The 12,295-nt window shown below is 43.4% G+C and overlaps 1 protein-coding gene across 2 annotated transcripts in view; it reads left to right on the plus strand.

The window, feature by feature from the left end:
* Nucleotides 1-4,799: 4,799 nt before the first annotated feature.
* ANXA3 (annexin A3) overlaps nt 4,800-12,295 on the plus strand; it is a 71,458-nt gene continuing 63,962 nt past the window's right edge. Inside the window, exons 1-2 of one of the 2 annotated variants that reach the window (XM_061420572.1) lie at nt 4,800-4,890; nt 9,909-9,961. In XM_061420572.1, coding sequence (XP_061276556.1) covers nt 9,947-9,961 — 15 coding nt within the window. In that variant the 5' untranslated portion in view covers nt 4,800-4,890; nt 9,909-9,946. Of the gene's footprint in view, nt 4,891-4,924; nt 5,041-9,908; nt 9,962-12,295 lie in introns of those variants that run through there. The other variant, XM_061420571.1, reaches the window with a different exon arrangement.

A 12,295-nucleotide genomic window follows, 5' to 3' on the forward strand; every position in this document is an offset into this window, starting at 1 on the left:
AATGAGTTCCCGTTTAGATTCTGTGATATCTCAGACTAGGGTTTTGAAGAAACATAATGAGAGCGGGTGAGGGAGACTATGGAGAATATCCTACTAGATTCAACCCCATGAAATTGCTAATTTTATAAGTCAAAACAGTCCAGGAGCAGTGGTTTACACCTCTCAACCTAATATTTAGATGCCACTGCTACTGCTGCTAAGTCGCTTCAGTTGTGTCTGACTCTGTGTGACCCCATAGACGGCAGGCCACCAGGCTCCCCCGTCCCTGGGATTCTCCAGGCAAGAACACCGGAGTGGGTTGCCATTTCCTTCTCCAATGCATGAAAGTGAAAAGTGAAGGTGAAGTCAGTCAGTGGTTTTCTACTCTTAGTGACCCCATGGACTGCAGCCTACCAGGCTCCTCCGCCCATGGGATTTTCCAGGCAAGAGTACTGGAGTGGGTTGCCATTGCCTTCTCCAGATGCCACAGTGTGTACTAAAGATTCTATTCCAAGTTTCCCTGATGGTCTAGTGGTTACAAATCCACCTGCCAATGCAGTGGACACCAGTTCAGTCTCTGGTCCGGAAGATCCTACCTGCTGTCGGGCAATGAAGCCTGTGAGCCACAACTACTGAGCCCCCGTGCTTCAACTACTGAAGCCCAAGCATCCTGCAGCCTGTGCCCCACAGCAAGAGAAGCCCCTGCAGTGAGAAGCCCATGTAACACAATTAGAGAGTAGCCCCAGTTTGCCTCCACTAGAGAGAGCCCGTGTGCAGCAGTGAGGACCCAGCAAAGTCAACACTAAATAAATAAATAAATAAAAATAGAAGTTTCTATCCCCAAACGAGCCTGTGATAGCTCTAACCAGGAGCACACTGCGACTAGCCCAGGTAAAATCCTAGGGACGATGTCAATATCATATTGGGCACACAGGTGGTGCTAGTGGTAAAGAACCCTCCTGCCAATGAAGAGACTCAGGAGACCTGGGTTTGAAGAACCCCTGGAGGAGGGCATGGCAACCGACTCCAGTATTCATGCCTGGAGAATCCCATAGACAGAGGAGCCTGACGAGCTACAGTCCATGGGGTCGCAAAGAGTCGGACACAATTGAAGCAACTTACCATGTATGTGTGCCAGTCAAGATCAATGATTCTTCACCTTCTCTACCTCATTCAGTCCTGGTTAAGACCCTGTAAAATAGTTGAAGATCATTGTCCTGGACAATTTTCTCTGAATGTTCCACATGAATCCCAGGATTTCAAGTATTTGCACAAACTGATATTGCTTAAACATGGTCCAAAGCTCCTATACCTCTGATTTTAATGCTTGTCCCAAAAAATCCAGCCACTTGATTGATAAAAGAAAATAGCCCCATGGTGCAACTCTCTCTTAAAAAAAACACAAACACAAAAAGCTAGCAGAATTTTATCCCCATGGTCATTTTAATTTAAGGCTGCAGGCTACAGACCATGAGGTCACAAAGAGCTGGACATAACTGAGCACACACACAGCACCAAACTCCAAGACCAGCAAGTCAGAGAAGTTTATTAGAATCCAGGCTTTGGGAGAGTTTCTGTAAATTGTTAAATAAAATAAAAAAAAAATGTTTCAAGATGTCTCCCTTAAACATTCCAACTAAATTAGGAATGTGTCCAAAATGGACCAGTAACTCACAGAAGTCCTTGTGCTGCTTATTCTGTTTGCCTGCACACCCATCCTCTGCCCCAATTCCTATGCTCCAGGAAACTGGCTTCTGAAATTGCTTCTCCAAGCCTTTCTTGGGCCCTTGGCCTCCACCTTCCCCCCAGTGCTAGGCCCTGGTTTTGGCCATGCTTGCATCCTTCCTAGGCCACAGGTCCTGTCGGGCAGCTCTCGCCCATGTGATTATAATTTCCTATGACTTTGCACTACAATGTTATATTTGACTCTCAAATTGTTCTTTTTAGCAGAGAAAAAAGGGGACATAGGAAAGGCAGCTTCTTATAAAACTACAGCATTGTTCAATGCATTCAGAATGGTGAAAGTTTCACCAGTCTTGTCTGGGGTTTTTTTGGATGATGATAAACATGGTTTCTGGGATCCTAATATTTATCATTCTAATCATTTTACCATCTAAAATTTACTTCTGAGAAAATTCATCTTTTGAGGGAAAAGCATTAATTTTATAAATATACTGCAGTGTGATTCTAGTTTAAATGGTGGTAACTGGGCAATTGTCACAACTAGAAAACCTCAAAAAACAAAGTGCATTTTGTTTTCAAGTTGCCATCCTAAAACCAAAGAGGTTAAACCCTGAACCTGGAGCAATTAAAATAAATCCTGCATGTAAACACCATGTGTTTCATATCCTTCTGAGTAGAAATCCAACTTTATTAGTTCCTGGTTGTGTGGGACACAACTGGTAGAAGTTACTGAATCCCACTGAGCCTGTCTCTGAATTTGCAAAATACAGGTAATCACACCTAATTGAAGCTCTTCTGTAGACATGAAATAAGGCAATATATGCCAAGCGCATTTCTCAATGTCGTATAAATTATGGGCTCTCAATACATATCCCCCTGTTGCTCCCATAATAATCCCAGAATGTTCCAGGATGAGCTGGGACTTGATAATCTATTGTAGCAGTCCCTGAATGGGAGTCAGAAATTATAACAGAACGGAAGGCTGTTCTATCTTGGCAGAAAACTCAACGTGTTAGATTTGGAAGTCAGCTGGTTCCCTGGCACTGACTTGACAAGCAAGACCACCTCTCTGCTTTCTCTATTGAAGCTCCTCTTCCATTTAAGGAAGGATGTCCTCTTAAACAGTCTTCCCTGGTGGCTCAGCAGTAAAGGATCCGCCTGCAGAGCAGGAGATGCAGGATACCTGGGTTCCATCCCTGGGTGGGGAAGATTTCCTAGAGGAGGGCATGGCAACCCACTCCAGTATTCTTGCCTGGAGAATCCCATGGACAGAGAAGCCTGGCAGGCTACAATCCATGGGGTTGCAAAGAGTTGGACAGGACTGAGCGAACAACACACTTTGATCCAAATCAAAGGTTCAGAATCTGCACCTTTCAAAGCATGGTATAATGGCTTTGCAATAGCCCAAAGTTTGGTTTCCCCATGCAACAAAATCCCACCATTCCTAGGAAAACCTTATCATTTGGCCACCAATAAATTATAAAAAGACCTCTTATAGGCCTAACACAAACAAACACACACAATAGAACAGCCTAGGAAGATCAGATAGAAATTTTCCACCTCAAAGATGCATAAAAACATTACGTTTCCCTCTGAGAAGTCTTTGTTTAAAGTTACCAAGCCAGCTTCTCCTTTTTTTAAAAAAAATCACCTTAATTACATACACAATAAAAACAGCTCCCTCAAAAAAAAATTTTTATTTGTGTGTGAGCACTTTTAATTTCCAATTAAGTAAATACTCGTCCTAACTATAGGTTGCCAGTAATCTAGGATTTTTCCTAAGGGACTCAGATGAAATCTTAGAATAAGTGCTTCCCATTCCAGCTCAAGCAGTTAGGGTCAGATGTCTGTGCTCACAAACCAAAGTAAACAAACCAAACCAAACCCTGAAAGCAGGAAGTCACTAAAAACAAAACAAATGGCAAAGAGATGCCCAGAAGTCCAAAAACGAAATGGCAAGAATGCCCCAAATATGACTTTTGAGTACCACTAAGTCTGTGACGTATGTTCAAAGCGGTGCGTTACAAATGGGGACCCCCTTCTATAGGGAGACACCCCCAAACTGGAACTGCATCAGTTCCTCAAACGGAAAACATCATGAGGTGCACACCAGGGGACTTATCTAAATGCTAGTGAGTCTCCATATACCAGACGCCCCATTTCTGATCCTCCAATATCCAGTGTTTCTGGGATAGAAAGTTCAGGCTGGCACAAAAAAGACTAGAAAAGTGTCCTCAGCCTTAGCAGCTGAAAGGGTAACTTCTCTCCTTTTCTCCATCACAGTCCCAGAGTTCCGCAGCTAAGTTGGGACGCGGGTTGGTGTGATCCCAGCACCTCCCTATGAAAGGAGTCCCTGGTGTTGCCATAGCCTAGGGGCCCTGTGGGGCCGCCTGCCCGCCACCAACTGCCAGACAAGCCTCCCAAATTGTTGCCAACCAAAATCTTGGCTTTTTCTGACCACTGAAGCCGATTAAAAAATACGGAGACAAAGTTTGGAGGTAATAGAAAGGTGGCTTTATTTCTCAGCTGGCAGAGAGGGCTGCCCTTCACCCCCAACCCCACCATGAGGAGTCTAGGGGATGACAGCTCGCAGTCAGGAGTCAGAGATGAGGAACAAAGGTGTTAGGATCTTGTCAAAAACACTGATAGGCTGGCATCAGTAACCCAGCAATTGAGCCTTGTAGTTTGGTGGCTCTGAGTCCTTTTTTCTGGTATGTAACTACAATGGGAAGGAAGTGTTGCAAGGGTAAGCAAAGGATAATACGTACAAAAGTTGGCGCCTGCAAAGTTAGGGGACAGAAAAGCAGGCTTAGTTGCAGATAGGCAGAGTTAGGAGCAATTAAAGTAAAAAAGAAAGAAAGAAGGGAAAAAAAAAAAAAAACCTAAGGATGTTCAGGCCTGCTTACTGTTCTCTTTTTTGGTCTCAGGAAAGGGAAGGAAAAACTCATTCCTCTTTTTCCATTTCACTGCAACGTGGGAACTGTCTCATCTTTGAATCCACAAGGTCAGAACAAAACACGCATTGCAAAATATCTGAAAAAAACTTAATGTGACGGAGAAGTGAAAATGGAAGACACAGGGTTTCACTATGAGGATGAGAAAAGAGGGTGGGAAAGTTTAGAGATTGCCCCCACACTCCATCGGAGAGGTCTAAGACGAACCTGTGGGGAACTGCAGCCCGGGGACCCTGGGCGCGGCTTCCCTTTTCCGGCCGCCGCTGGCGAGCAGGTGGAGCCGGGACGAGGCGGAGGGGCGGGAGGAAGGGGTGCGGTCCCGGGGCGGGCTGCCGGGCGGGAGGGAGAGCGGAGCAGCGGCTCGCGGGGCGCACTCCCTCGCTGGCAGCTCTTCCGCACGCCGGCTCCCGCGGCGGCTCCCTAGGTAAGTTCAGCCTCCCCACGCCTAGCCGCAATCCTCTCCCGCTGCCCTCTCTGTCCTGCGGCCCGAATCCCCGGGTGAGCGTCGACCAGTTCCCCTGCAAGCTCAGCGCCGGGCTGGCACCCACGGCGCGCACCGACCCGGCTGCAGGGTCCCAGGGGGATGGGCCGGCATGGAGTCCACGGCCCCGGTTTCAGAATCAAGGAAGCCGAGGCCCCAGGCAGCAGAAGTGCCTGCCCTGAGAGGGTCACTCGGTCCTGGTCAGGGCGGGGCGCACGCTGACCAGCTTTTCATCGCAGCGAGCGGCGCGGGGATGCAGTTGGCCATCTTGGTCTCCCCAACTCTGAAGGTCTTGGGAACAGAAAAAGAACGGGAGTTAGAATAGCCTTTCCGGTGCCTGGTGTCTCCGGAGTAGTTCTGAACTCGGTTCTGAGGACTTGGAAACCCACCCATCTTTGTGAGCACGTCTTCCTCTTCACGTAGGCAATTAATTTTATTTCACCTGACTTTTTTAGGAGTTGAAAGTTTATTTAGATATTGGACGTTAGGAGCCCCAGAAGTTTGCTTTTCCCTCAAAAGACTCACCTTTTTCTTTGATTACAGTAGTCTGATTCACTGGACGTGAATCATTCCCCTGGCATTTGAGTCAACAGACAAGGGGATCTGAGTACTGATTGCAACTGACCATATATAGGAAATTGTGGTTTCCCCTGGTCAAGAAGGTTCAGGGTCGCTGGAGGCCCCTTTGGCTGCTGATAAGAAGGTTGTTATCTACATCTATACTTTATTTCGGTTTTGTTAAGTAAGTTCATTTGGGTGGAAGGAGGGGGAGGGATTAAATTAGGAGATTGGAATCACCCTATACACACTACTATATATATTAAAAAATAGGTAACTGATAAGGACATGTATAGCACAGAGAACTCTACTTAGTACTGTGCAATGGCCTGTGTGGAAACGGGAAAAAAAAGAGTGGATATATGTATAATCGATTCACTTTCCTGTATGCATGAAACTAACACAACACAATGAATCAACTATACTCAAATAAAAATTAAAAAAGAAGACAGTTGTAACATGGAGGGCTAAATTCTTTTTTTTTAATATGTATTTATTTTAATTGGAGGCTAATTACTTTACCATATTGTATTGGTTTTGCCATACATCAACATGAATCCGTCGGAGGGCTAAATTCTTATCAAGGATTTGTGTTCCACATAGACAGACTTTGCCCTTTGGAGTAGCTACTTTCACAACTTTAAAAAAAAAAATCAACTTCGTGAAAATTGTAACTCATAAAAACATTACGCCATTTGCTCTCATGAAGGCAGAAAACTTCAGACTAGTAGGAAAACGAATTGAAAAATGTAAAGAAAACCAGAGGGCTTCCCTGATAGTTCCGTTGGTAAAGAATCTGCCTGCAATGCAGGAGACCCCGGTTCAATTCCTGGGTCCGGAAGATCCCCTGGAACAGGGATAGGCTATCCACTCCAGTATTCTTGGACTTCCCTTGTGGCTCAGCTGGTAAAGAATCTACCTGCAATGCAGGAGATCTGAGTTCAATCCTTGGGTTGGGAAGATCCCCTGGAGAAGGGAAAGGCTACCCACTCCAGTATTCTGGCCTGGAGAATTCCATGGATTGTATATTCCATGGGGTCACAAAGACTCAGACAAGACTGAGCGACTTTCACTTTCAAAGAAGACCAGAGCCTCGTTCCCAGAAGTCTGTGGCTCCATAGGGACATTTGTTGAAATATAGGCACCAAAGAGGAAGTAAAGGAATTGATGTGAACACTCTAATCTTTCAGAAAACGGTGTTTTAAAGTTCTATCATTGGGTCATTTAGACTCCACTGTGGAGTAATTCTTCACTTCTTAGTTCAGTTCAGTTCAGTCGCTCAGTTGTGTCGGACTCTTTGCGACGCTATGAACCACAGCACACCAGGCCTCCCTGTCCATCACCAACTTCCGGAGTTCACCCAAACCCATGTCCATTGAGTCGGTGAAGCCATCCAACCGTCTCATCCTCTGCCATTCCTTTCTCCTCCTGCCCTCAATCTTTCCCAGCATCAGGGTCTTTTCCAGTGAGTCAGCTCTTCGCATCAGGTGGCAAAAGTATTGGAGTTTCAGCTTCAACATCAGTCCTTCCAGTGAACACCCAGGACTGATCTCCTTTAGGATGGACTGGTTGGATCTCTTTGCAGTCCAAGGGACTCTCAAGAGTCTTCAACACCATAGTTCAAAAGCATCAATTCTTCAGTGCTTAGCTTTCTTTATAGTCCAACTCTCACATCCATACGTAACTGCTGAAAGAACCATAGCCTTGACTAGACGAACCTTTGTTGACAAAGTAATGTCTGCTTTTTAATATGCTGTCTAAGTTGGTCATAACTTTCCTTCCGTGAAGTAAGCGTCTTTTAATTTCATGGCTGCAATCACCATCTGCAGTGATTTTGGAGCCGAAAAAACTAAAGTCAGCCACTGTTTCCACTGTTTCCCCATCTATTTCCCATGAAGTGATGGGACCAGATGCCATGATCTTAGTTTTCTGAATGTTGAACTTTAAGCCAACTTTTTCACTCTCCTCTTTCACTTTCATCAAGAGGTTCTTTAGGTCTTCTTCACTTCTGAAACCTGTGATAAATGTTCATAATTTACAAATTATACTGGATCAACACATATTGGGGCTTCTCAGGTGGCTCAGCAGGTAAAGAATTCGCTTACAGTGCAGGAGATGTGGATTCAGTCCCTGGGTCGGGGAGATTCCCTGGAGGAGGGCATGGCAACCCACTCTGGTCTTCTTGTCTGGAGAATCCAATGGACTGCAGTCCATAGGGTCACAAAGATTCATACACGACTGAAGCCACTGAGCACATAAGCACATATTGACCATTAGCTTTGACAGTGTATTGGCTGGGCCAAGTAAGTAAGAAACTTGGGGTTAAATGCATATCTTTGGAGTGTAACTGCCTAGGTTCAGTAGGAGGCCACTCACTCCTTGTGTGGCTGGAATGTAGCTTCCCTTTCGCAGCCAAACTCTGGTTGGCGGAACCTGCCCGTGCGGAACCCCTGGATTCCAGGAGCCAACTGTACCGTGCCTTTGTGTATAAGGGATTTAAGCACCCTCAGATTTTGTTAAATGCTGGACAAGGTTGGGGAGAGGGCCTGGGACCATGGATATGAAGGGACTCTGGGACCATGGATGTGGAGGGACTGACTGTACCTTTCTGTGCCTCAGCTTCCTCATTTGCAACTTGGAGATGTTATAAATGATACTCGGCTCCCCTGGATCATTGTGAGGCTTATATTGAATCATTTATTCATTCCATAGCATTTTTTAGTGCTTTCTGTGCCCCAGTGAACAGACATGACAAAAATCTCTAGCCTTTCAGAATTGACCATATAGTGTTTTGGTATTATCTGCAACATAGTAGAAACTCAAAACATTTGCTGACATTATTAACACATATAATTTCATTTAATGCCAGCAGTGGCCATCCTCTCCCCTTTTATAAATGAGGAAACTGAGGCTCAAAGAGATTGTGTCTAGCTTTAAGGGGCAAAACCAGAACTGATGATATTTTGAATCCACTGTATGTTTAGAGGGATGTAGCATTAGCTGTCATAACTAGAGAGTCAACTGCCCTTCCATCAGTGATTCTGAGAATATTGAGGCTAAATGTTTCTAGGGACTAATAGTGGCATTTCCTGTTGAACTTTACTGTGGGCTATCACTGAATATTTAGAATATTTTGTTCCTGGGAAGAGTGGCAGCATGTTTGAACAATGTCTGCGTATGACAGGATTCCCAGGATTCCCTATGTATGTGACTGAATTCCAAGTCAGGACTCTGTCAAAAAAATACCCCTTTATACCTACAGGCTCTACCAAGATATGGACCTTCCTCAAAAAGCAAACATGTTTGTTTATAAAAGGCTGTAGACTTGGAGCCTTGTAAAATGTAAATGGAGATTTCAGAAACACAAGGATTCAAACTGAAGCTAGTTAAAAATTGGAGAAGAGGGGCACGTTTTTTTTGTTCCCTATGATGGTGGGAGGCTTCCCTGGTGACTCCGATGGTAAAGAGTCTGCCTGCAGTGCAGGAGACCCAGGTTCAAACCCTGGGTTGGGAAAATCCCCGGGAGAAGGAAATGGCAACGCACTCCAGTATTCTTGGCTGGAGAATCCCATGGACAGAGGAGCCTGTGGCTATACTCCATGGGGTCACAAAGAGTCAAACAGGACTGAGCGACTTATCTTTCTTTTTTTTGCTTTCTCTATGACGGTAGTTAATTAGGAAGTCAGCAATCAATGCAGTTCTCCTGGATTATAAGTGAGTCAAAAATTGGCTTTCCAGTAAACATATTTGCAAACTTTTTGAGTACAGAGATTTTTTTCTTCTCTCTTGTTTTGAACCCTTCACAGGTCTAGCACAGGGCTTTACAGGTGATGCTAGTGGTAAAGAATCTACCTGCCAATGCACAAAACACAAGAGATGCAGATTGATTCCTTGGTCAGGAAGATGCCCTGAAGTAGGAAGGAAATGGCAACCTGCTCGAGTATTATTGCCTGGGGAATTCCACGGACAGAGGAGCCTGGTGGGCTACAGTCCATAGGGTCGAAAAAGAGTTGGACGTGTCTGAACACAAACAGACACACACAGGTCTATCACAGTCCCTTATAGCTAGTTATCAGCAAATATTTGTTTAGCAAATGGGGTACTTGATATTAGAGACAAGTCTTCTTCCTGAGATGGTTTCTCTTTGAATATTGGCTTCTGTTTCCTGGGGTTGAGTTTAAGGGTTAGACTGAGATGATTGTGCTCTGAACCCCAGGTTTATACCATTCGATGCTTTATTTTTCTTTTAATAGGTTAGTGTGATCTCAACTCAAGAGAAAGGTGGGCTATCATGGCATCTATCTGGGTAAGTAAAAATCAAGCCTTTGTAACAGTAACTTATCCGAATCAAATCAAAATACAGAAGATCAAAATGTTAAGAAAAAGTTGAAATTTGATGAAAAGTTCCTGTGAAAAATTAACATGCCCTCAAAGCTAGAGGATGTCTAAAAATAAGAAAATATTAAAATGTATTGTAAAGGTACTTAGTTAAAATAATTTGTACTGACACTGAAATAGGGAGGTCAATAACAGAATAAATTATGTGATATGGGAATTTATTGTAAGAAAAGCCATTTTATATCAGAGAGTAGAAGGCTTATATAATAAATGATGTTATGAAAACATCTAGCTATTTGAAGAAGAAGGTAAATCTGTATTCCATCTCTCCTCTTTCATGAAACTGAATTTCAGATATTTTGTCCAGATGTATAAAATATTGAAATGAAAGAGACAAAATATGGGTAAATTTTAAAAATTATCTTGGAGTGGGAAAAGCAGTTACAACCATAATACAAACCAAAAGCTTAAAAGAAAAATATCGATCTATTTATCTACATACAAATTTATAATTTATGACAGCAAGCAATACTATCAGTGGAGTCAGAAGGGAACCCACAGGGGAAAAGCATTTGCAACACATTCGACAAAAGATTCATTTCATTAACATAAAAATAGCTTGAATAAATCAATACGAAAAATGAACTTGATGAAAAAGCTTTTAAGGGACATGAATAGGATATGAAAAGAATTACAAATAACGTGCAAAACAAATATATAAAAAGATGCTATACATCACTGAGAAATAAGGAAATGTAAATAACACAATGAGAAATCATTTCTATCTAAGTATTGGTAAAGGTCAAAAAAATGAACGAAGACCAGTGTTGCAGAGGATGTGGTCTGAGAGGCACTCTCATATTCTGTTTATGGAAGAATAAACTTGGCGCTCTTTGGGGATGGTATTTTGGCAATATCTATCAGTGTCTAAATGCACATCCCCTGTAACCCAGTAATTCCACTTCTAGGTATTTATCATGCAGATAATACTTGCATAAGGTTGGAAAAATATAGGCTGATGGACATTCATTTATACTAATGAAAATATGCAGATAGCATAAGTGGCCATCTGTGAGGTATAGTATTACTCAGCTGTAACTTGTAGCCATTTTTATGTCATCACTTAAAAATGAGAAAAAGTGGGTCAGCTGTGTCTATATTGATATAAGAAAGTATCCAAATATATATTTATAAATAAAAAGTCAAGTTACAGAATAGTATGGAGAGAGTGATTCTGTTTTAGAGAAAAAAAGAAAAGAAAAAAAAATATACATAAAGACTGTTTTCAATGCATCACCTTCCATGCTCTGGTCTTTTTTAATGATGAAAATGCATCATATTTTATAACTGAGGGGCAGGGAGACTTCAAGGGTAACTACAAGGGAGATGTGAGCAAGCCCTGGTACATTCAGTGTTGGTATCTGATGTATCTGTTGGTATCTGATGAGATGTATCATCATGAGGCTTTGCTTGGTGCCACACGATTCCCCATCACTGGTCAGTAGGCTGATCTTCTGCTTTCCAGATCTGAAATTCCTGTTGCTATTATGGCTCTCTAAAGCCTCCTTGGTGGTTCAGACAATAAAGAATCTGCCCGCAATGCAGGAGACCCTGGTTCGACCCTGGGTCGGGAAGATCCCCTGGAGCAGGAAAGGGCAACCCAGTATCTTTGCTTGGAGAATCGTATGGACAGAGGAGCCTGGTGGGGTCTCAGAATCAGACACAACTGAGCTACTAACACAGCACTTCATTATGGCTATCTAGTTGTGCTAATTACTTCAGTCATGTCCAACTCTGTGCAATCCTTTGGACAGTAGCCTGCCAGGCTCCTCAGTCCGTGGGATTATCCAGGTTTCTGCCAAAACTCATACAGCCCTAAATTCAGTGTCATTTGATTACAATTTTCTAATATAAATCAGAAATAGTCACTTGAATTCAAATCATGTCTTAATTTTAAATTTGCCCATTATTGTCATCAGTGGTGTGTGTGTGCGTGGTTAGTCGCTCAGTTGGGTCCAACTCATAGCGATTCCAAGGACTGTAGCCCACCAAGCAGGCTACGGTCATCAGTGGTACACTGATAAATATTTAATGCTCAGCTTTGAAGTCACCAATGGACTCCTCTGTTCATGGGATTGTCCATGCAAGAATACTGGAGTAGGTTGCCATGCCCTCCTCCAGGAGATCTTCCCAACCCAGGGATCAAACCCACGTCTCTTATGTCTACCTGCATTGCCAGGTGGGTTCTTTCTAGTAGAGTCTGATGCAAAAAAAAAAATTTCATCTCTCCAAAAAATTAGTC

The sequence above is a fragment of the Bos javanicus genome, chromosome 6 (assembly GCF_032452875.1).
Source record: "Bos javanicus breed banteng chromosome 6, ARS-OSU_banteng_1.0, whole genome shotgun sequence".
NCBI lineage: Eukaryota > Metazoa > Chordata > Mammalia > Artiodactyla > Bovidae > Bos > Bos javanicus.